This window comes from Brienomyrus brachyistius, unplaced genomic scaffold (assembly GCF_023856365.1).
Source record: "Brienomyrus brachyistius isolate T26 unplaced genomic scaffold, BBRACH_0.4 scaffold35, whole genome shotgun sequence".
NCBI lineage: Eukaryota > Metazoa > Chordata > Actinopteri > Osteoglossiformes > Mormyridae > Brienomyrus > Brienomyrus brachyistius.
In genome coordinates this window covers 1,213,402-1,238,542 of record NW_026042310.1, presented here as the reverse complement: position 1 = coordinate 1,238,542, position 25,141 = coordinate 1,213,402, and the positions used below count along the sequence as shown (strand labels likewise).

Here is a 25,141-nt window from a genome sequence, read left to right as displayed (position 1 = left end):
GGGCTGAAGTTGGTCTCAGTATCAAGGACAAGACAGGTACAGCCTACACACACACACACACACAACACACACACACACACACACACAGAAGACGGGATTTGAACCCCAAACCTGTGCTGTGAGGTAAGTGTGCCAGCCACTGTGTACCTACGTGGATTGATTTTACATCTTCACACGTCGGGGAAAATGAGCTTAAATGAACGACATGGTCCATGCTGTGAGGTCACAGATATCTTCAGATCAGGACAAACGTCCAGCAGAGGGGCATGGAGCTACGGCACACACACACACACACACACACACACACACACACACGCACGCACACACACACACACACGCACTGCAGCTGCATCCAGAACCCCCCCTCTCCACTTCCACACTTCCCGTAATTCTAGCACCAGTGAAACATGTATAAAAACATGCCATAAACCCGAGGGGTGGGGGGGGGCTGTTTTAGTTCATGTCCCCCCACTAAACGGCCCCAAACATGCATTGGCTGGATGCCAGGGGGTCCTCTTCGCCTCCACCCAACCCACCCCATACAGTGTTGTTAAAACAAGGCGGTGTGAATAAACAGAAATCTCTCCTGGCACACGCCAACGAGCTTCCCCCCCCCTCCTCCCCAAGAAGGTACTAGCCACTGTTCCCCAGCATCCTTTTCACCGGTTCATGCCGGAGATGCTTCTGGTTACCAGAGAAACCGTTTTCTGAGCCGTCCGGGGATTGACGGCACGCAAGGAACGGTCACGCCATGTTTCGTTGGCCCACATGTTGCTGAACACACCCGGGGGGGGCCAAGATGTGGGGCCTGTGGTGTCAGTTTCATCCGCTTTCCACTGGGGGTCCTCTTGCAGAGCCCTCGTACCAACACCTAGCCCCCAGGCCTATAATGATCTGCGTTAGTGTTGCGAACTTGCGCTGGGAGGAAATGACATCATTAAGCATGAGTCAAGCGCTCGGGGCCGGCGTTCCCCTGAGAACCCCTCCCCATCCCTGTCTGAGCTGGCGAACGGCCTCAAATTCACTCGCGCCGTGACTTCCCGTGCCTGATCCCGGGGGGGCTGCGCGACATTCCGGAAGAGTCCATTCACATAGCACCAGTCGTAACTCATTTCCAGGTGAGGGCATCTAATCTAACGGGCAGCTAATGCACTTGTCACTCAGTCGCCGGCGATCGATTCATTCTGCGCTGCTGATTTACGCGGCCTGGAGCTGCTCCGATGGCGTGTCAGGTGTCCGCTGGCGGATCGTTTACGGGAAGCGGGATGACTGGAGCGCCACTCACTCTCAGGCAAGACACTCAGGGGGGAAAGATTGACAGAAAAACCCAGGGGGGGCTTCTCTCAGTGCAATATGAAAAAGAGGGGGCCCAGTGAGGGGGCCTGAACTAGTTGAGGGGTAACAAAAAAAAAAAAAAAAAAAACAGTCTGCGTTCTGGGCCTCATAAGACGAGTGTAAACTTACAGGAGCAGGTAGCACTGGGTCTGGTGTAGGCAGCCAATCACATTCACAGGTTGCGTGGCAGCCAAGCCACATTCTCAGGTGTGTGGCAGCAAATCATGTTCTCGGGTGCATGGCAGCCAATTCTATTCTCAGGTGCATGGTAGCCAGTCATATTTTCAGGTGTGTGGCAGCCAATGACTCTCACAGGTACACGGCAGCCAATCATATTCTCAGGTTGTGTGGCAGCCAATCAGACTATCAGGTGCACGGCTCATTTCCTCATCCCCGTGTGCTTATTCTGGCTTCCAGCTGGAGTCTCCCTGTCACTGTCTGTCTCTGTTTAAGATCTCTCACTTAAAAAAAAAAAAAGACTTTTATGGAACAATGATTACTCCTGGCAAGTGGAACATTGCGGTTTTCTAGACAACAATCCATCGTGTCAAAACCAGAGCATGGAAACAAATACCCCAGATATCAGCTGAAAAACACGTGTTTGTTCGAAGCGTCCCCCAGAGGTGAGGCTGCATTCCCCCCCCCCATCCACCTGACACCTGCACACAGCAGCTCGCCCCCATGGGCCCAGCTCAATTCCGCCTCCTGTGTTCCTATAATCAGTGGGGTTTCCCGGCAACACACCCAGCCGTGGGGGGGGTTACCATGGTAACCAGAAGTACCACTTAACTAGTGATAGTTTCCATAAGCAGCTGACTAGGAGGTTAAGAGTTCAATAGAGTCCGAATGAAAGACAAAACCAATGGCTAAGTAAACAAACAAAGGGACGACCGGGAAGGCAAAAAAAAAAAAAAAAAATGGCTGAAGCCTGCAGAGTGTGACCTCACCCTAAAAGACAAGCATCCGGCAAAGGAAGGAAGGGATGGCCCCAAAGCATTATGGGAAGGAGGGTCACTGTCAGTGTCCAGACGCTGGGACTGCAGGGTGCTTTTACTGAGTCACAGATCAGCTCCCCTGAGCGAAGGAGAAACTACTCTTTCCAGCCCTAGTCGGGAGGGGGGTGGGGGTGGAGTCCAAACACCCCGGTTCTACTGGCAGACTGGGCCGTTCCCTGGACCCATAACCCCCAGCCACGCAGTGTCACCGTGAGTAAGAGGGAAGCGACCGTCCAGAGAGGCCAAAATCAAACAAACAAGCACGCAAACAAACAGTATAAAGAGGAAAGGAGCGTGAAGGGGGAGTTATGTCCGCAGCGGCCAGGAAAGGCTGCCGTGCCAAATGGAGGAGCGAGAGAAAAGAAAAAAAAAAAAAAAAAAAAAAGTAGTGGCCAAACAGAGCGCGGGGCATCCTGACAATATTTGGCGTGTTCCGGGCAACCGGCCACGGGCAGCGAGCGGGCAGATGGAAGCGGCCGCGGCGCCCGGCCGAATCACAGCTGCAGAGAACCGCGAAGTTAAGCAAACAAGGGGAAGGACGGCGGCGGAGGCCCAGAAGCCGCACGTTACAGCCGATTTATTTAGCAGATGCTTTCATCCGAAGTACATTTTTTGCGAAAGCAGGGTCAGACGGTCCCTGGAGGAACTGGGGGGCCGAGCGCCTCGGTCAGGGGCCCGACGGTGACGTCACAAGAGGCCCCCTATCGCCCAGCACGTTCCCGAAGCAGGGAGGCCTACAAAGATGCTTAAACCCCACGTCAGTTCAGCTGCAAAAAAAATCTAAGTGAGACCCCCCCCCCCCCCCCCCAACACCATATGTATGCAATTTCACAGTCGCACAACAGAGGGAAACACCCCCTCCCCTCCTTCCCACATTCATATTATTATCCCACAGCCCCCCATGAGACCACATGCGGGCCGGCACCTTTTAAAGGCAGGAAGCAGCCGTGTTCAGCAGGAGGTTCCCAAACACCCATCCTGCACGCAAATTTTCGTTTTACAGGGTGGGTCGGGAAAACGCATTGATATTCACGAGAGAAGCACTACCTGATTGGCTGGTGAATGCCTTAGACAGAATGTCTGAGAAACCACGCTAATCGCTAACTACCTGGGAAGCCATGCTACTCGCTAACTACCTGGGAAACCATGCTACTCGCTAACTACCTGGGAAACCATGCTAATCGCTAACCACCTAGGACACCATGCTAATCGCTAACCACCTAGGACACCATGCTAACCGCTAACCACCAGAACCCATAAGTCAGAGTACTATTACCCTATGATCAGAAAAACAGATGGTACTACGGCTGGGCAATAAAATTTACAGTCATTCTTTGGATGAGCATCTTACAGCAGATGGATTTCTTTCTGGATAATGATGCCTCAGCACTTCAGTTCATGGATAAGGTTTGCATAAGAAATGCACCAAGTTTAATGCAGACTAAGCTTATGAAAGGTGTGCTGGCCGTGGAAAAAGGTAGCGCATGTCGATGGGAGCGCACTCACCAGCCAATCAGGGACCGGTTCTATCATGAATATTAATGAGTTTTCCCAAATCACCCCGCACGCAAAAATTTGCATCCCGCACAGCCAGCCAAACCACCTCCCACTTCCTGTCAGGAACCTTCCGGGACATTTGCTGGCCAAACCATAAGCCTACAAGTACAGGACCCCCAGTGTAGCACCTCCAGTCCCCGGTGACTCCTGCCAGTAACCTCCACCATCCTACAGGCCCCACCCTCTGCTGGCTCCGCCCATCTTTGAACCCCAGCCAGCCTGTGAACACAGAGCTACCCCCGCCCCCCCCCCACAGATAAAAGCTCTTCTCATGCTCCAGGAATCATCCGTGTTAGTCTGGCAAGGAGGTCCAAATGTGGCCTTTCTAATTTTCAGCTGTGGAAAATTAAGCGACGCTGGGCTTCTTTCATCTCCCCCCTCTCTCTCCCCCCCCCCAAATGGTCTCATACATGTAATTATTTTTTTTCTTCCCAGAGATGTTGAGCGGACTCGGGATGGGGGCGCCCTGCCAATTCCTCATTCTCCGTCTGCTGAATGGGGCTGTTACGCAATCCCTAATTGCTTCCACTTGGCCTGGAGAGCAGAGCGGCTTGCGTTCTTCTGGAAGCCTGCGCGGTTATCTGGGGGTGGGGGGGGGGTGTGGAATCGATATGTCATTGTGACATATTAAAAAAAAAAATTAAAAATCAAAAATCCGCAAAACCACCACTAACGAAGAAGACGGCCAACTCTATAAATATGTCAAAGTTCTTACGGAACATAAAAACGTCCGTAAGTTTACGATCCCGCTTCATTAAAACTAGTCCCCGCCTGTGATCAAGAAGCATGCAAGTCATCTGTTTAGCCACGCCCCCTTCCCCAACCTTCATAAGCAAGCCGGGTAGGAGTGGAAAAGAATTAGCCAATCACGCCGGACCTAACCGCGGCTGAACCGGGCCAATTGAAAGACTGAGCCAATCACGGTTCAGCTGATATAAAAGGCCCGGTCGGAGGCAAAATGCCGGCTTGCTGGGCTCCTCGCTGTGGACAGAAGCCACAAGTGCGAAGGCGGCACCGTTCCACCACGTCAGTCTGAGTCACGGCCCCAAGGGCCCGACCCCGCCCAGCTGCTACCAGTCCGGCAGGGTATTTATGTGAGACATCCTCTCTGCGGCGAGCGATCCCCAGGGCGCTTCCCAAAGTGACGCCACGGTCGCCGGGAAACCGTTAACCCCCCCGAGGCTCAGATTCCTGACGGGGCGGCTCAGCGGACAGGCCGGGCGCGAGTCTGGCATTAAGCAGTTATTCAGAGTGGATTAAGCGCTACTACACCCAGACCTAACGATACATTATCGGGCCAAATGGGTAAGGAGGCGGAGGGGGGCGATACCTGACCACAGCACAGGGAATGGCCTCCACATTGGCTGGCACCTGTACCCCTTTCTCCCATTCCTGCCTCCAGTGGTCCGACAGCACGTAGAACTCATCGGGGCTCAGCTGGGCCGAATCGGGCAGCTTCATGGCGGTGATGAAGTCAGTCCGGAACACCTGCGAACGGGGACATGTAGTGGGTGTGGCTGGCAGGTCACATGACACAGGTGGCTCTGATTGTCACACACATTTAGGAAAATTACACTCGCGGGCCGATTTCATCTTCAGTTCAATTTCTTTTCTGTGGGCGGGGACACCCTGAGCGGTGGCCAGGATAAACACCAGCCCCCAGGTGGGGCTGATCTATCAAGGGCCAGAGTCACGACACACCCATCTCCACGCGGGGACTCCAGGGTCAAGCCATGGAGCCGCATTAGACGTTATCGGCTTGAAAGCCCCCTTTATCTAGGCTTAATTAGCTGCCCTCTGCTCCACAGATGGACTCCACGGGAATAGCTGCAACCCCCCCCCAGCCCCCCGTGCCGACGGAGCCAAAAACACCCCCCATGCTTTTTTTTTCTCTCTCTCTCTCTCTCTAAGTGTCTCTTCAGGGGGACAGCCCCCCCTACAGGTACATCCTTGTCTTTACATGCCGGGGAAAGTGACACTACCGGGTCTACAGGTGCCGATTCCAGACGGCCCAGCCGCCCGTTGAGCGCCTGGACCGTCCTGGGGGGGGGGCAGGGCCTCGCTCCCATATACCGTCATGGCCGGAACTAAACACTGCTGTGGCCAAAACCAAAACCAGGACACGTCTAAAATCTGAGTAGCCTCCGTTCTGGGAGAAAGATGCAACATGCAAAACCATCTCTGTGGTGGCCAGCACATAGCCAAGTAGTAAAACTACAGGTTCGAATCCCCCCCCCCTACCCCGGGGCAAAATCTACCAAGAGGGACCAAAAGGTAGGGCCGCAATACCTTCCCTAAGAAATTTATTTCTGTCAACAAGCCTGCTGACAGGAGAGAGGTCAGATTCCACCTCACTTGTGCTTTCACCCAAGAAGATGCACGTGACCTTTGACCCTGCACTCGAGGGCAGCTGAATGCCGGCCCAGCCGCTTCCTGAGAGGACTATCTCAAGCCGAAGCATCCCGACACCGGCGCTTGTGAAACAGCAGCGCTGCTCCACACTAACCCTGCAGCTATGTTTTACATCTGGCTGCTCAGCTGGGGCCTTGGTCCAACAGACCTGACTGATGTGTGGCTCAGTGGGTTAGGACGTTTTGCCTTTGACCAGAAGGTCGTCGGTTCAAGTCCCAGAGTCAGTAGAGTGATGTCACCATTGGGCCCCTGAGGAAGGCCCTTAACCCCAAATTACCTGTTTTTTGCCCGTGCTTATAAGGGGCACCGTGGTGTGGTGCACTGTATCAGCTGCCAGCCTGGTCCAGGAAAAACAAACCATCACATCCCAACTCGATTCCACCAAGACTGAGGTTTTCAGCCAGGTGGGTCCGCTAAGCTCAGAACAGGACCCATCGCTTCAGATCCTGAGAAAGCCGGAGATTCAGAGCGAGCGAGACCCCCCCCCCCCCCCCACCGTTGCTGTTCCCGCTGCCTGATCCGAGAGGATTTCAACTCAGCCTCAAGGATGAAGACAGAAGAACAGGAACGGCCGGTTAGTCAGACAGCTATTTGAACACGAGCTCCCCGGGAACACGCCGAGATTTTCTTTACCACGCCGAGCGACGTGGAGATGCACTCCTCGCCGTTAAACCTTCCTCCGTAATGCTGGATTCAATCCCTTGATGCTCAGCCTACCCCCAAAACCACTATTCCGTGTGAAAATGCTGCTGTATTCACCATAAAACGGCCTCTTGACACAAAGTCGAGGCGAGCCGGGCTTCACACTGACAGACTTTAACGTCAAAGCCTGTGACTCATAGCCGGGGCCCAAGAGGCTCCTGTGACAGGAGATGGCGCGAGGCGGGACCCGCCTGCTCTGACTGTTTGTACAGGGAGTGCCTCTTAGTCGCGACGGATTAAGTGTCACTTGAGTGTCATGTTAACCTGTCTGGTTGGAGGGCGCCTTTACCATCACAGTATACTGAGCCAACTCCCCTAGAACACAGCTTCTACCTTTGACATTTAGCCCCTCCCATGGCTCCTCCCACTAACAGCTGGCTCCTCCCACTGACAGTCTAACCTGCCACCCAGCTCCTCCCTCCAACACTAAGCCCCTCCTTCTGACAGCCAGCTCCTCCCACTAACATGTCTAACCTGACACCCAGCTCCTCCCTCCAACACTAATCTCCTCCCTCCAACACTAAGCCCCTCCTTCTGACAGCCGGCTCCTCCCACTGACAGCAGTCTTCCCCGACACCCAGCTCCTCCCTCCAGCACTAAGCTCCTCCCTCCGACAGCTGGCTCCTCCCTCTGTCAGCGGTTCCGTCCCCCTCAATTCCAGTCTTCCCTGATACCCAGCCTCCCTCCTCCATCCGGTCCTCCGAGAATCACACCCATGTGCCGCTTCTTAAAAAAGGAGGTCACCGCAAGCAGGCAGACTCTCCGACAGCAATAATAAATTAATAAATAAAACCGCACACAAACCCCCCCAGAGGCCTCCAAAATGAGCTCAGAGAAAAGCGCGCTGGCTGAGGTGCTACCACAGCGTACGGGAGAGATGGTGCCGAAACGCTCATGGAGAAAAGAGGGGGGGCAGGGCTCCAGGTAACCTTGGGATGAAGTGAATCTCCTGCATGGCAGCGATTTCCATTATCACAGGCCTAGGGCCAACAAGGGCATCAGCAAAAGGGAACAACTAATTAACTACCACAGGATGGGAAGGTCACGGATCATATGATGCAAAGCGGTGCAAACGTCTCTGCCGCGCAATATTAAAAGGCTGCCATCTTCACGTAGTTTTTTTTTCCCATAATCCCCCAGCTCCCACCTGCTTCGCCTTGGAGGGGTGATGGCGTACAAATACCCCATCTCTCAAAACTGAGATCGCCATCTCTTACAGCTGCTCTCTGCCTGTAGGGCGGCGATAGAGAGAGGGCGAGCATGGAGCCGTGGGTTGGAGCTGTTCTTGTTCAGGTATGTGGTGGGGGACCAAACTTTTGTTTATAATGGGGGGGGGGGGCGCAGATAATCTATTAATAGGCTCTGCTGTAATGTCCTTCCTCACCCCATAAGACCACAGCTGTTCTCAAACTGACCATCGGGGGGCACTGCCTAACTTGCCACACAGCAGGTCAATTCATTCCTTGGGTAGGTGCCTCATTTTCTGCCCCCCCCCCGCCCCCCCCTCCCCAAAACAGAAATCTAGACCGAAATGCTAAAGCCAGCTTTAAGACGCCCAACTGAATCACTTCCAACCTGGGGACATACAAAACCATCTTGGCTGCATTTGGCACAATGCCGACCCCCCCCCTCCCGTGTCCACCGCACCCCCCACAGCCGTTTTTTGCATCCAGTTGCCGTGGACCTGCACAGCTGCTGCAGTCCTCGCAACTGTCGGCTTCTGTTTTCCTCCACTGTCCCCCTGGGACCGTGGCCTCCGGGTGTTCTGGCTTCCTGTAGCTCCCGTTTTCATCCTCAAGATCACAGCTGGACCAGGATGCTGCTCCCTGTCCACATCCCTGCCGCATTTCACGCCTGTAATTTGTCCTCCTGGCAGACAGGTGGCGTCCTTTCAGGTGACTGCCTAAGATGAGTTCTGAATCCAATATGAGAAATTATGCCCAATATATCTAGCTGAGTGCACAAAAAAATGCAATATATAACCCTTAAAAAAAATCTAATCCAAGGCAGCTTTGGTGATAAGTAGCTACCACGCAAAAAAATGTTAATAGTTCATTTTTAACCCCAGCATTAATAATGTAGGGGATGTAATGCGCTTCCAGGCTGGCTGCATTGCATGGAACAGCTGTGCTGCGCGTTTCTGCGCTGCTGCCTCTCTCGTTGGCATTAGTGAGCGCGGCGTGTAAACTGCACACGCACGCGCTTTTACATTGTTAATCGAATTCCGAACGGGGCAAAGCATCCCAGTGAAGCCGATGGTGACGAAAGAATGGTTCTTGACATCCAGGTCACGCAATAAACATTGTGGGATTCTTGTGGGGGGGGGATTTGCGGGCTACCTCGGGGTGACACTACCTGCTCAAACCAGCGTGCATGCACGTGTACACACGCACGCACACACACACACACACACACACACATATACACACACACACACACAGGACTCCAGGAGGAATCCACACCTGCAAGCCAGGTGGATCGTGGCAGAAATCTGACACACGAGCCACGTGACCCAGTACAAAAGGTGTCTTGTTCGCGGGAGACAGCACCGGGGCCCGTGTGGCATGCAGAACGACGGCTCGCCGGGGCCCGCGGCATCCGAGGGCTTCCTGGTCACCGCACCCCACAGCTGACCGAGACCAGTGGTCACGCGGAACACGGGACTCACCTCCGACGGCTTCTTCTGCTCCGGTCGGCACCAGCCGCTGCTGCTTCCCATGCTTTTGGGGCACTTCGACCAAGAGGTCACATGACCTGCGCAACGACCAATCGACAAAGGGCGTGGCCATTAGCGGCAATGCGAACCACGGGGATCTATTTCATGGCAGCATGTGATGTATTTTGTTTACAGTTAGCATGCGGTAGCAGCCACTGACTTTAATAATAAATAACTTAAAATACAATACAAGACAGAATAATAGCAGATTCTAATCTACTGTTTTATAACATCCTCAACACAACTAAGTGCATTCTTGTTTTTTCCCCCCAACATCCTGGTCCTACTCCTCCATTTTTATATTAATGTGGTGTGATATTTGTATAATAAAGCCTGACTCTGGTAGCCATTTCTCGCTCCTCCTGCTTCGCCCGCCCTCCCCAGCTCCATGGTGACACCTCAAGCCACAGTCCTTATGAGATGTGGGTCAGCCCCCCCACCCCTGTGTGGTGGGCAGCGTGACAATCCCCATTAGTCAAATCCACCTGTCGCATGATTGACACCCCATTCGGCGAATCGGGTGCGAGTCAGATGCAGGAGCTGGTGGGATCACAGTCTATCACCAAGGACAATTACTCCTTCAAACAGCAGGGGGCGCTGGCTGGATTAACAGCAATCTGGGCTAGAGAAGCAAGAGGTCACATGGAAAATGACAGGGACACTCCCCTGTCATGTCACTGTCTGCTTCCATATTTACATGGCAAAAGATCGAGAGCCCAGCAATATTAAGAAGGACAACAGCTGGCTGTGAGCGAGACATCCATCACCCCGAGGATGAGGAAACAGCTAACCAAAGCAGTTTATCTTCCTGCCAACTGCACCGAATCTGCCGAACACGGCCACTGTAACCTGCCTCAATCCAGCAGCACTGGGCACAAGGACAAAAAAAAAAAAGATGACGGATTTGAAACTCAACACCAGGATATTTCACACCCTAATCACAACCCCAGGGGCACTGTGAACATCCCAGAGTAGCAGGACGTCACCGAGCACCACGGTTACGGGAGGAATAAGGGGTCAGATCGGTGACGCCGACATCACCCGCACCAATCCTGGCGTCCCGGCCGACTGCGCTACCGCCAGCTGTCAGAGGGGGGCGCCATCCCTCCCACCGTAATTAGAGTCAGCCAATTCCAGACTTACCGTCATTGGCTTCAGACTCGTTGCTGCTGGTGGAGTATTTCCTCCTCTTCTTTTCACTCTCCATCTGTGTCGGGGGGGGGGGGGGGGGAGGGGGGGTGGGGGAGGGCAGGTGACAAAATGAACGCAGGTAACGCGCTTCTTACTCTTGACTTTATCCGTGAGGCCAGCTGCCGGCGGAAACCTCAGCGATCCGCAGTCGTCCTATTTCACCGTAGTTTAGCGGTGAAGAGCCCAGTAGGGGGATTCCATTTCTGCAAACTAATAACCAAAACCCAAGTCCCCCCCCGGGAAAAACAACCACGAGGGAGAAGCGGCCTACATCTCTCCGGTGTCTCAGTGCAGATGCATGCAGCCCAGCAGGGGACTCCCCCTGGGTGGATTCGGGGCTCTCCCGCCAACACACAGCCCCCTCCGCCTAACATCCACTTCAGAAAACCTCAGACCGTGCACCAGCAGTCGACAGGTCAACACAGGGCCTCCAGGCACACAAAAACATGCAAATGCAGTTCCGGTTCCGCGGCCCGGTCGTTGACCTCCACGGCCACACACCTGGCAGACGTGCACGTCCACCATTTACATTTCTTTATTTAGCAGAACTTCCCCCCCCCCCCCAAAGTGATGTACAATTGAGAAAACAGCATCAGAGAATCCCGAGCGTGTTAACTTAAGGGCCTTTGCTCAAGGCCCCCACTAATGACATCACACTTTCAACCACAGGAATGAACCTGATCATAGGTACAGTGTCTTAACCCAGTGACCCACATACAGCCCCCAAACCGTCACCGCTGTACGAACGCCAGTCCTCAGAGGGAATCCCCGTAGGGAAGTCGATTTCCCCTACTCCCGTTTGAGTAGGGAGAGACAGATCGGATCACTAATTAACAGTAAGGATCAGCCCCGTGTGAAACACACCAGGGTGCGAGAGAAAGTGCAGGCAAAACAATCATCATCATCATCACTGACTCTGGGCCAACGTAGCGAGGATTAAAATTGAAAGCGCTTAAGTATCGTATAACTACATGAAATAATATATCACTCTAATAAAAATGAAAACCGATGCTACTTATCGTCCCCAAGACATGTTTTAAACCAGGAAAAGTCCACAATTAATGCCTGATATACCTCATCCAGATAACTGGAGTGATCCGGCCGAAATCAGCGGTCAGCTGATGTCAGGAACAAACTCCCATCGGTCCCTTTAACAGATCTGCTGTGTGATTTCTGTCAATCCGCCGGCTGCGGGACGGGGTAAGCAAATCCACGTGACGTCAGCGGCAGGCGGGGGGGGGGGGGTAACACGGCGCTCCGACGCAAGCGCGAGTCCCAGCCCGCGGCCTGCACTGCCTCCCCCCGCGGGGCCCCGTGAAGGGTTAGCATCGCCGGACATCAGCATGGCACACCTGCGCGCGTGACACGGCATCTGCTCGGGCCGCGGCGGGTGGGGGTCAGGGGGCAGGGAGTACAAACAGGGAAGCCAGAACCTCAGCGGATGACCTCACGACTGAGCATGTCATTCTGGCACCGCAGAGTCGAAAAAAAAAATAAATTGGAAAAGAAAAAAAAAAAAAAAAAAAAACTGCGATATCGCCGCATTCCACTAACAACCAGTTTCTGTTATTTATTGAGGAAGCATTATGGTCCCTCTCCCAAGAGCCATCGTTTGTTCTTCATATATATAATAATAATCAAAACCTATTCAGGCAACTTGTCAGAAAAGTGCTGACAAGACAGGCCCGGGAGGCATCCGGAGGGGGCCTGAAAGCCTGCCAAACCACCAAGCGGAGAGGCGGGCCGGCCACAGAGGATTAATGCCCCCCCCCCTCTCACCTCCCCTGCCATCAGGAGTCCATTAGCCTATTGACGAACAGAGAAAGCTGGAGTGAACTGAACCGATTGGAGGGGGGGGGGGGGGGTGTCAGAGAGACAGCGAGCAGAGTTAGATGAGCAGGGAGGTAGAGAGGGCGAGCATGAGGAAAAGGTAGGGCGCCCCCTTGTGGTGGGGCTGAGAGGGACGGGGAGCACGGGAACGTTGGCTCCGAACAGCACTAACAAGCTTCAAAGTCTGATACGCTTAACAACGGCCGATTATCGCGATGGCTATATTTAATAGAACAAACGCATGCCAAGACAGAAGAAGCGTCCATATTGCAGGGACAATAAAACGTGCCAAAATAAACAATCACATCAAAACAGAGTGAAGGCAACCAGAGACATTATAAGAAAGCATCCAATTCACGACGGTAATAACATTTCACCTGCGGAGGGGAATTTTCTCCTTGGTGCTGCGGGGGGAGGACGCACGCATACCCTCATTAGAATATTATATTTCTGCAGGGGTTCGTAATTTGCCCGCGGAGGTGAGAAAAAAATAAAATCATCATCCTGGATGACGGCCCACGCGGCCACACGCGAGGTCCCACCTCCCCCTGCCGAAACACTTCTCACAACCAACAAGCCGGACCACCAGCGTCATCGCAGTCAGCCCAGGGCGGCAAATCGTTTAAGCGCCAGGGCTGGAAGAATATATCTACACGCTGTGCTCCTTTGGGAGCTAAAAGAATGAAAAAAAAAGAATGGGAAAAAAAATCCAGGACTTCTGACGTAAGGTGACCGAACCCCCTGCAAACAGCCCAATGAAAGCACTTACAAGCCATACGCCCCCCCGCTCCGCAGCCAATCGGCGCTAAAGGCATCCGAACCACTGACAGCTTGCAGACAACTTCCCGCAGGAACACGGATCCCGGGCGAAGGTATAAACACTCAATAGTGCGCCTGCCCCACTCTTAAGATCAGCCCTGGACAAACTTATCCCTTAATCAAACGGAGGAGCCCTATCCTCCATAGAGGGGTTTAGCAGCATGCTTTTGCCCCCCCATCTTCTGAGTCATCTCCCGTTCAGTGCCCTCAGAGATATGGGGGCCATCAGTCACCACTGAGAACATCTAACGAGTCCCAGGATGATTCAGACCTTATTTTAATTGATTCAAGGCAAAGGCTGTTCAATTAGATCTGCTCTTTGTACAAAACAGCCTGCAGGATAGCTTTTGTCAGACAGCTCGGGTGTCTGATTTCGAAAGGACCCCGTAGATCGACGATTTTACAGTTTACTTTCATGCCTCTAACTTCTAACAACGTTATTTCTTAGCGACTTATTTCAGCATAATAATTTGAACAAATGCGTTCTTTATTAGAATCGTCCACGGTGTTGCTGCTATGTGTAACTAACTTGCATGGTTCTTTAATGATATGTATTTTTTTATTATATGTATAAGATCTTTTAGATTTAGACCTCAGAATGAGCCTATAAAAATGGTAAAGTACAGAACTGGGATGAAAGGCATTTAAAACGAACTTGATTCTTTCGATCGCTGTAAATAAGCGAAAGGAGGACGGAGAAGCGTGTCGCTGTTTAAAAAGACGAGCCCCGGCCGAAGCTCCCCAGGCAGCCGCGTTCATGTCCTCCTGCGCAGCAGAGCCTGGGTGTTCCTCCTCCGCCCCCCTCCAGCGCTGTGGGCGCAGACTTTCGGAAGGTAAACAGGAGCCACTCCCCCTACAGTCAGTCCCGCAAAGCACACGAGCTGAAGGCAGGCGGCGGCCTCCAGCAGCTCATGTGCGCCAGCCTGGTATTACGCCGCAGGTCTCGGCGCCGCGATCCCCTTTCGCTCCCGGCGTGACCTGCGTGCGTCCGTCCCAGCGGAGGCTCGCCAAACGCCGGCAGCCCGGCCGCCTGCCCTTCAGCTACCCGCCGCATCATCCTCCATCCCACACCCTGCCTTGCCATCCACCCACCCCCAGGGCTGCGAGCGGTTAGGCTGGATTTCACTTTCGCTCACATGGCAAAAATAAACGCACGTTATGAGCTCGGCCGCCGCCGCCGCTGCGCAATGCCGATTATTTTTAAAGGAGGAAGTAGCCGATCGGGGGGGGGGGGGGGTCGCTGCGTTCACTGCGAGTCGGACACACGTTCCCCCCCCCTCCGGGGTAACTTCGGCAATCCGGGATGTGGCTCCGAGGTCGGTCCACATGCCGCGATCGGTCCAAACCCCCCCCTCCGACATCTGCTTTGCACGATCGCAGCCTTTGCCTCCGACAATTTCCGCAAAAAAAACACCCGTCAATAGTGGCGTCAATATTTTTCACCAAGCTACAGCTGCAACACTTTAAAAAAAATATATATACACAACCATTTATTTAAAAAAAGTTATTTAGAGGTGCAGCGACTTTCTACGTTATCTAACATAAGGATATGACCTACATGCACTGGCTGGATACCTCACGACTCATTCCTTAAGTATTTGCCCAATTCTAACTGGAGCAAAAAAAGGAAACAAAATAAGATTAAAAGGCAGTAAAAGTACCTTTTTCGCCTTGGTTGCAGGCTGCTTTTTGGATGAAAGAAAAAAAGCGTCCTCAGTTCAGACGGATGGACGATGCTGTGAAATTAGATAACTGGTAAGCGGCTGACAAGCGCCGCGATTATTCTAGTAGGCGGCTGGTTAGCTGTAGCATCGGCGGGCTGCGTTAAAGGCTGGCAGAAAAGTGACAGCGGTATATGCTGCCTAAAGAGTCCGGATTTTTTTTTTTTATAAAAAAAAAAGTATTCAGCAAGCTAAGCAGCAGCGCTACTCCAGGTTAAAAGCCAGTCCGCGGCGCAACATTATGCAACAAAATAGCGCCGGATGCGTACGCCGATCTTATTTGTATTTAAGTCTTTTCAAGACTTTGAAGTGATGTCATCCGAGAGCCGGATTAAAACTGCAGGCTGGCCCAGCTAGCGCTTAGCCGCCGCTAGCCCAATAGTTACATCTGCTCAGTCGTGTCGCATTTTCGGCTGCGGTCCAGCTCCAGCGTGGTATCCGACGGTCCCACTTTAACACGGGGATTTTTTAAGATCATTATTATTTTACCCCCTCTCTCGTCCCCTGTCTGGGATTCCCCCAATTTTTTTACGCAGAAATGGTATTTTAAATTTCAGCGCACTCGGGGTTTAGCTAGTCGCCGGGAGATAGTTTGCTTGAGGCTCCGCCGCGCACATTTCTTCCCCCCCATTTGCACCGCTCCCCGGCCAAATCGCGTTGCGATCCCCTATGTGCAACCTTAGAGCAAAAATAATCTCACACTTAAAAAAAAAAAATCTTTTGGCGCCATGTTAATGGCGTACTTTAAAATAGCCATCCCCCCCCTCCCCGAAAGGCATCCGAATTATCATTTACCTTTTTTTTTTTGCAAAAAGCGCACGACACGCATGCAACGAGATCAGAAAATGACGAGATGTGTTTTCCTCACCTGTCAAGTTTCTTGAGAAAGTGATAGCGACCATTAACGTTAAGATAACGTCAGCGGCTTGTCGAATCAGTAAATGGGGCGGTTCATTGTATTACCGTCCATCTTATTTAGAGCATATACATAAAACATTACTTAATACAGCAAATATTATGCTTAATTACAGTGTTTCTGGAAATTAAACTTTTACATGTTGCAAAAAAATGTTGTCAGACCCCGTAAAAATTACACAGAAAGAAATATCAAATAATAAAAACACTTCGAAGCTGTACAAACTATTGGTCAAGAAAATATTTTCACTTATTTGTTCATCGTATTCTTGCGTGGCTGTAGGCTTGTTCATACATTAACATACGTGTTGCCTGCTCCAAACTAATGGAAGCGGATCTATTTAGTTTCATTTGCACTTTACTTTTAAACCCCACCGATTTCACAAACCAGTGTCTCTATATGCTATCGACGTGTGAGATTGTATATCTCGGGAAGTGACAGTTTGATGTATAACGCGAACCCATGTAAACGTCTAAAGCTGTTAATCGTTAATAATGATGTGACTGCAGCCGTTAAATCGATAATAAAGAATTTAACAAAACGCCAGTTTTTTTTCGAGTTTAACAACATAAAGTTGTCCATCAAGGCCTTAAATTAGCTTACTAAATGCATGCGACTCTTCGTTTATTGTGACATATATGATGGCTTGCGGGTTTGGCAGACAGGCAGATTAGATTAGGAAACTAGTGACGTAAAATGCTTCGTCAGATTGTTTTTTTTTTTATAAAATAAGATTGTGCCAATATTTGCACGGAAAGTTCAGCTCAGTTCAGGTACGTGATTAATTATAATTTGCACAGAATCCAGTAATGATGTGAGAGCGGAAGTATATTGATTTAGGACATAGATTTACCGACTCGACTCACCGGAAGGGCAACGAAGCAGTATAGTTAAGAAAGGTACTTAACCTGAATGTCCTCAGTAAAATATACTGCTTTATAGATGGGAAAATAGTGAATTGATCTGGATATATGTCGGCTAAGCATGTAAGTGTTCAGTATTCATTGATTTGATTTTAATGAGGGGTATTTTTCCAAGCACCAAAATGTTTTGTACTATAAATCTATTGTGCGGTTTACGGGGTTTGTACAATTTTAGATTAACAACCCGTGTTAGGCTGTAAGCGAGACGAACAGATACCTAACCGAGAGTTGATGGTTTGGCAAACTCTGGCTAATCGACAGTTGCTATACAGATGTGCTATGCTTAGGCTACTACCATACTGCCTCCTGGTGGACAACAGGAGAACTGACACAAGTGCTTGCACATTCGATCCAACCATCTTCCAGTCACAACCCACCATTATAATGCTCTTTACTCATCATTTGTTTCACAGGGCGAGTAGGGAGACGAGGCAATTATTGACACAGATATAGAAGTCCCGTGGACAGATTTGAGAGGGCGTTCTTACATTGTAACCCTTGTTTTAAAGCTGATATGAAGACCCCTGGTCTTTGTCAACATGTTTACAAGAATTTTCTGTAAACAAGGAAATTTCTATTTGGGAAAGAGCGAACTGGCCATGTGGTGACAAGCCCTATCTGCATGACAGTACAAGCATCCAGCTACATTATGATATTATAGCTCAAACACAAATCACACTATGTAATCATCAGCATTACTCTTGTTAAGTAATTTAATTGCTATGGATGAGAATACAGGATGGCTGGTGCTTCAAATCCCAAGACAAGGTGACCCGCTGCACCTAAAGGTTCCAATAAAAGATCTGTTAAAATGAAAGGAAAAAAAAAGTAAGTTACTTTGGACATACAGCTAATTGTACAAGACTTAGAATGCTGTGAACTTAAGACTAAAAATAACCCAAAGGAATAAATGAACCCTTTGAGTTATTGGGCTGAGCTGTTAATCAAAGCGGGTCTTGAATTATGAGTATAGAGTACATAACTACCGAATTGCCTGTCCAGCTCTTCCCTTGATATAAGTACTTGAGCTGTCTCTTCTATATTGGACTGAAGTATGCATTCATAATATTTTGAAGTCGCTAACAAGTAACTACAAGAAAGGGAAAATAAATCATAATCCACCAATAAATCAGCACAATACCAACCGCATTGGTTAATTAGTAGCTATTAATTATTAGATTGATTTATTTATTCTGTTACATTTTGTTTCTTTTTGCGGTAATGGAACACTAGACTTCTTTGGCAGAATATCCGACCATCTTTTAACTGCTGATTCTGTGCAAGGTCACAGGGGGTCTGGAGTCCGTCCCAGACAACAGAGGGCACAAGCCTGGGGTACTCCAAAGATGGGATGCCAGTCCGTTGCAGGGCACACATGCGCTCACACACGACAGCCAATTTTGAGACGTGCATGTGTCTGGACTGCAGGGGGTGACCTGCACGACGCTGGGAGGAATTTCTCACACACGCAGTGCAGAGGTGGGATTAGAACTTATAACCCTATGCCGCCAACCTTTTTGGCAAAATACATTAAATGCAGACATGTTTTGTTTAAGCAGTTCTCTTATAATGACCGCCATATTACAGATCATGACACCTTAAAATGAAAACACCCCGGAACATTCCTGTTTTTTTTCCATATGCGTCTTTTGCACCATGTAATATGCATGCCCTCCATGAATATGTGCAAAAAAGAAATCGGGAATTAATTTAGCATAATTTACTCTCGGATTCTGGAATCTTCCTCCCCGAGCCAAATGTTCTGTGGCTTTTTGACAGGTTTGTACACAGCGTCTGCCAAACTGAATAATCTCTGGTTCAAAATGTACCCAGGAATCTTGGGCTAAAACCAAAGGTTCCTGGCCGTCGCGGGGGCGGAATTGTCTCGGGGAGACGGCACATTGTTGGCTCGGTGAAAAAGAGGGGGCATGTCTAGCAGACCACCAGACAAGAGCCACCGTACCGGGACAGCATTGTCACTGTCACCGCAGTGTAAATAAGACGCTGAAATGCCAGACGCTTTCACTGCATGCATACAGTGTGTCCCATAGTGCTTATGGTGTTTTTGTTTTATTTTTTGATTCTGATTGATGTTACATTTTGGCACCGTGTTCACAGATTACTGCTACATCTTCAGTTACATTAGCTTGGGATTCAGTGTCGCTTTGAATTAGCTCGGGCCTTTGTTACTTGACTGTTACATTATTTCAGTGCCATTTTTCTACTCTTCCCAAACAGCCCCTGGCACCGGCAATCGCCCCGGGTGTCTCCTTTGTGAAGCCTGCTGAGATCCAGAGTGTGGCTTCTTCTTTTCTTCCCTCCCCAGTTCCATTGAGTGATCTCCATGTCTTCCTTGGACTCTCTCCAGGTCTTCACTGGGCGGACGTGAAAATTAAACAGCTCAGTTTGCCCCCTCCTCTACTCCCCCCCCCCCAGTCCCGCAAGTCCGAGGTTGCATTGCGAGTATTTCCTGGGCTGTGATGGTTTGATCAAAATTATTCCACGCCTTTGCCTCCCGCCTATTTGGGTATATGAAATGTGTTTAATGTAGTGTTGTGATCTATTGGACAATTTGCTGTGATGTCGTGGGATCTTCAAAAACATACCGAATAAATTTCGATAACGGAGTATGCCAACAAAATAAATAAATAAATAAATAAATAAATAATTTTTTATCGTTTATAATATTTTCGTATTAAAAACGTATAGTGAATGTTACCAAATTGACATGTTTCACTGTGTGGGACAGAAATAAGGATTACCTTAGATAAACTTCATTAATTAACATACAAGACGAGGCACAAAATCCAAGTACCTCACGATTACGCTCACGCAAACATGTACGTACCTGTCCGAACTCCATGCTGTACATTTAATATTCCCAGATTCAGTACTTGAAATTGTTGCTGTTCCCGTTTATTTCACACTTTTTGCTGCAGTATCAATGTTGATACGCACACACACACGCACACACACACACACACACACACACACACAACTACCATGCTGACAGTTTTTTTGTTGTGAAATTAAACAATACAAAACTTGAGGTGAGTGAGATGCCGCGCAAAATTTTAGGGAATCCGTCGCCCACTTTGCTGTAAAGGGCACTGAATAAATGCAAGTCATTGTGATTGCTCTAACTATGTCGTTATTCCTTTCCGGGCGCAGAACATTGCGTCGCTATATTTAGTAATTTTGTCATTCTTTCCCTCAAGCTCCCGCTTGAAATAATGGTTGCCTGTTATGAATTCATTGTCTTGAAGCCGCAGGAATCTTAGTTTGTGCTCAGCCTCGTGTCAAAACATGTCCAGGAAACAATCCCATATTCCTTTTTTTAAAAAAAGTAAGTGTGAGCTTAATGCCGGCATGGTTTAAAATATTTATAGATAAATGTATTTGTACGCATTTTCCAGTTAGTCATGATAATGGACGGTTGTTTTCCAATTGATTTCTTTATTAATCTCAGTTATTTATACACATTTATAACTTAAACTTTTTATTAGTTCACATTTAAACTCTACCACAATGCGCGCACTTCGATTGTGCAACAAGGTGCTTATCTAACGCAAAACTTTATTGAATATATTTAAGACGCACTTTTAGGTCGCCACCGCCAGGCGGCGCTGTAATAAAAGGCATTAAGCTACATAAAAACCACTTGCGCATGCGCTGTATGATTTACGGGGATAGCGTGTGTTATTCTGCCATTGATTTCGTGCTTTCGTTTTCAGCATGGCGGCTGGGGATATTGAGGAGTTTATCCAGCAGAACCGGCAGCTGGCGGAGCGGATAGACGCATATAGGTCACTTTCGGAGACTGAAAAACATTGGAAGTGTAGGAGAGAGTTTATCTTGCGAAACCTCAGCGATTACCAGGATCCCCAGCTAGACTCCCTGCTGGCTTTGTCCATGGTTTGGGCAAACAACGTCTTCCTCGGTTGCCGGTGTGTATGCGGAGTTTATCTTGTCCTCCTGCCAGGATACTTAACTTGTAGCTGTCCGGGTGTGCCCGTCACTTGCATGTTAAAACAATACACCATCTCTGCCTGTTCTGTTTGTATTTATTTATTTTTTCATTTAACAGGTATAGTCAAGAACTGCTGGATAAAGTCAAGGATATGGCTGACGGCATTGTTGTAGAAGATGCTCCTGTATTTAAAACTAGAGACGAAATCATAAAGCAGCAACAGGTGAGGTGCTATTCTGACTGTGTGTTGGTTCCATTTATTGCTTAGACTTATCACTTAATGTTGAATGTTTTAGTGCGGCAGGTCAAAACTGAATTTTTTTTCTGCCTATCTTATCGATTATAGCGCCGATGACCAGGACAGAGGAAACCGCCCCCGATTTGGACATGAAGACCTTTTGATATCGAAACCTTTTAAATGCCTTTGTTTCTATTTTAACGATACTGGCCGTAAGACGTAATAATCACGTGGCTACAGTATTTTTTTAATATCTGTTAGGTCCGCTAAATATTTTAATAAACACATTTGAAGTGTTCAATCTCAGAGTATATTTCCCCATTACATTATTGTATGTGCTTATCTGCTAGTGTTTTTTTTTCATCTTGAGAACCTAAATTTAACAGGGGACTCTATTTAAGATGAAATGCAAGTAACTCTGTATAGCTGGGTATTTAATGATTAAAACCCACTGGAAACCAACAGTTCACTGTTTATTTTATACTAATATGACCAGAACAATGGGCAAAGTAAATCTTTCATCCTTTCATTGGTCACTTGTCTTTTTGCCGAGTGAAATGTTAACTGAGACCATACTGTATAAAGAGCTTAACCCAGGGGCTGCAGCAAGCCAAAGAGATTGTGCTGGAATTGGTGCTGTCAGAATTCAACCTCCTGGTTAACAACACCAATATAGAGATATAAAGACCATTGCAGCTGTGGGAGTTTAAAATAAGTGAAATTAAGGTGAAAGATACTTCCTTGCTGTTGCCATTCTAGGTTCGAGTGTGTTTTTCCTTTTAATTTGGTTTCAATTTCTTTTGTCATAAATGCTGAATTTGTAAAACATCGTGTCATGATCCTGTAAAACCTTATGATCATAAAGGGATTTATGTCACCTTTTATTAAAAGAAAATGTTTGGCTCCTGTTCCTTTGGTCTGCGACTTCCCAGAATTCATGCCTTCTGTAGCTGATGATCGGAAACTCACGCTAGCATGGAGAAATCAGTAGACAGTTCAAAGGTAGGGAGTGTGAGAAGAAAGATTTGATGTTACTGTCAAACTAGCAAATCATAACACTCATTTCATATTTGCTGTAAGGGTCTTTTCTATTAAATTTGTATCCAGCTGGGTTCAGCCACATCAATGCAGACAAGCAAACAAGTAAAAGTAGCAGGTTGAATATTTTAAGTTTGTCATTTCATTCGGGATATTGTATCCATGCTAAACTGGATTTAATATGACCATGGATGGAAAGATGCTTATTGTAAAAAACAATGATTCGGATACAGTTCAGGAGGACCTTCTAGAAGTGTGGATAATCCATTAAATTTGTAGACCGTAGCCCTCAAAGTGAATGTGAGGGAAATACCAGTGCATACTGGTTCCTGCTGGCGAAATCCAGGTCCTTAGTGGGACAGCGTGACCACCGCAGCAAGCCCAGCCATACAACACAGCCCAGCCCTGGCTGACATAACAGCCTCTTACACCAACTACACTGCATGCGTGCACTATGGAATCAACATTAATATCAGCAGTCAGTCTGTCTTTAAATCAGGGGTCACCAACCTTTTTGAATCCGAGAGCTACTTCACGCCTACCGAGCCATACGAAGGGCTACCAGTTCGAAACACCCTCCTAAACTTATCTAAACCTCATTTATAACAAAACATGTTTTAAATGCTTTTTTTTTTTTTAAATGAGTCATTTTCAAATCTATAATAATGCAAACGTGATTGAAGAATGACAGGATAAAAATTGCATTTTAGACGCTGGTCACTGGCGAGTTGTGCTATTTTTAGAACAGGTGCATGGGCGACTCACGTGGGCCTTGGGGGCGTCCGGGTGCCCATGGGAACTATGCTAGTGACCCCTGCTTTAAAGCATTTATTTCAGAACTTATGAACACCAATGGCACCTGAACTACCATAAAAATACTTCGAAAGCTTAAGCAATTTGTCTTCTCCTGAGAAGCTTCTGTCACAGACTTTGTTCATGGATAACCTGTGAGGTTTGACTTGTGTTATAGAATCTCTGGACCAGGAAAGTTCTATAATGATTTCTGTAACAATGTAAAAACTTCTAGTTACACTGGTTACAGGTGCAGTGGATGGGATATCACAATGTCATCCTTGAATGCGGTCGTTTATGCAATACTGGTGAAAAGGAACACACACTCAATCTTTTAAACTCTTTATTATAGGATTTAAAAAAATCAAATTGCATAGTACAGACGTGACAATTTCAGTTTAACTCCATCATTGCTAACAGTGTAATATTCCACACATCACTCGAGTAAAACGTGTAGACTGCACAAAATATTCAGCAGAACTGCATGGCTATGCTGACATTTTGTATTTTAACTTTGGTTATTAAAAGAAAACCATACGACTACTGTCAAGCACAATTTTAACTAGATGTCGTTCTGTAAACTTACCTTTCACCTTAAAAAGCCGGTCATTTGGTTTGTTGATCTCACACTAAACAGGTTCTGCTGCAAACATAAGATCTCCAGTCAGACTGGGAATCCCACTTCGGAGCAACATAAAAGGTCAGGTCCCATTTAAAAAGCCTTTATTTTCAGGCAGCAAGTATTAAAGCCCTTAATCACTGGGTTAACCCACACAATGGATAAGAACAATTGACTAATATATGGTACACATCATACAATTGTACAGTTTCATGCCACAAGTTTAGGTTTTACATCATGAATATAAAGCAAACATTTCCAGTCTGTGTCAGGGTGAGCGCTGGGCAAGACTACTAATCTTGCCAATGCCTGCCCACCACCGACAGCGTAATGTCCCTCCTTAGATTACACACGTAGGCAGGTATTGCCGCATGTGCCAATATGAGGAGGGCCGCGGCCACGTGCACGCAGAGAGGGGCAGCCGCACGAGACGTACCTCCAATAGTCCGGCCGCTGGTGTAACATCGACGTTTTATTGCGTCAGTGACCTGGAACGATTATTAGCGAAATTAATAATTACTATTGGTCAAATTCAATTGTGGTGCAACAATGCAAAGACTCCGCGCTTTCTCAAGAGTTAGAAAGCATGTTAAACGCCTTGTTCCAGTGACTGAGGATAGGACTAGATGATGGGGAAACATACTAGTACCGAAGACATTTCACTGGATCTTATGTTCCTCCGAACATACACACACGAGTACGGAAAAACACCGTGCATGCCAAGAATGGAGGGGTATTTAAAAATCATATTACAGCCCGTAACTTGGCGTAAGCACTCTACAGAAATAATACACTTCTGTGCAAAAATATGAAACTTCACATATCTTAGTCTAACACAGATCTGATTAAGGGATAGGAAATAGAAACAGTAAATGCAGATCTGAAAAGGTTTTGGAATCCATCCAACAAAATCAACTAGACTTACCCTAAATTAAGGCTTCCTTTCGACTAAGCAGGTAATGGAGCTGTGAGGAGAAAGAGGCCTCACGCTTAGTGGCGGACGGTTTTATACAGAGTTGGGGTCAAGTAACCATAGATATTACACAAAAAGGATTTACATTTTACGACAGCGACACCTTGTGTTAGAAATCATCTTGCGTTACCACATATGTCTCAAACAAAATAATTCACAAAAATATGAAAGAAAATCAATGTTTATATACAACCTTGCTGAAAAAAAGCATAGACCAGCATAGCTGGTTACCAGCATGCCTAACATAATGCATACTGGTTGTACCACTATATGATGTGTTTTGATGCTGGTGGACCATCATCATTATTAATAAAACATTGAGGGTGGACCAGCTTCATGTGCAGGATAGACCGGCACAGCTATGCTGGTTCACCGGCTACACCAGCACCAAACC

At 48.3% G+C, this 25,141-nt stretch overlaps 2 protein-coding genes, 2 long non-coding RNA genes and 1 other non-coding gene across 5 annotated transcripts in view; 2 read left to right on the top strand and 3 right to left on the bottom strand.

The window, feature by feature from the left end:
- Window positions 1-16,108, bottom strand: part of LOC125721813 (protein Jade-1-like) — a 38,711-nt gene extending 22,603 nt beyond the window's left edge. The window contains 5 exon segments of the mRNA XM_048997915.1: window positions 5,218-5,375; window positions 9,670-9,755; window positions 10,861-10,924; window positions 15,219-15,293; window positions 15,665-16,108. Coding sequence (XP_048853872.1) covers window positions 5,218-5,375; window positions 9,670-9,755; window positions 10,861-10,924 — 308 coding nt within the window. The 5' untranslated portion in view covers window positions 15,219-15,293; window positions 15,665-16,108.
- A 597-nt stretch (window positions 16,109-16,705) lies between these two features.
- On the top strand, window positions 16,706-19,829 carry LOC125721885 (uncharacterized). Its single transcript, XR_007385994.1, has 3 exons — window positions 16,706-17,180; window positions 18,402-18,596; window positions 19,356-19,829. It is a non-coding gene; the product is annotated as an uncharacterized LOC125721885 (long non-coding RNA).
- Window positions 19,830-20,718: 889 nt separating this feature from the next.
- cdkn2aipnl (CDKN2A interacting protein N-terminal like) lies at window positions 20,719-21,626 on the top strand. Its single transcript, XM_048998084.1, has 3 exons — window positions 20,719-21,064; window positions 21,205-21,310; window positions 21,434-21,626. The coding sequence occupies exons 1-3, from the start codon at window positions 20,853-20,855 to the stop codon at window positions 21,440-21,442; spliced, it is 327 nt and encodes a 108-aa protein (XP_048854041.1). The 5' UTR covers window positions 20,719-20,852; the 3' UTR covers window positions 21,443-21,626.
- Window positions 21,627-23,484: 1,858 nt separating this feature from the next.
- LOC125721904 (uncharacterized) lies at window positions 23,485-24,819 on the bottom strand. The gene is made up of 2 exons (XR_007385998.1): window positions 24,700-24,819; window positions 23,485-24,262 (listed from the first exon to the last, which is right to left on the bottom strand). It is a non-coding gene; the product is annotated as an uncharacterized LOC125721904 (long non-coding RNA).
- Window positions 24,371-24,506, bottom strand: LOC125721917 (small nucleolar RNA SNORA57). The gene has a single exon (XR_007386001.1). It is a non-coding gene; the product is annotated as a small nucleolar RNA SNORA57 (small nucleolar RNA).
- Window positions 24,820-25,141: the final 322 nt, after the last annotated feature.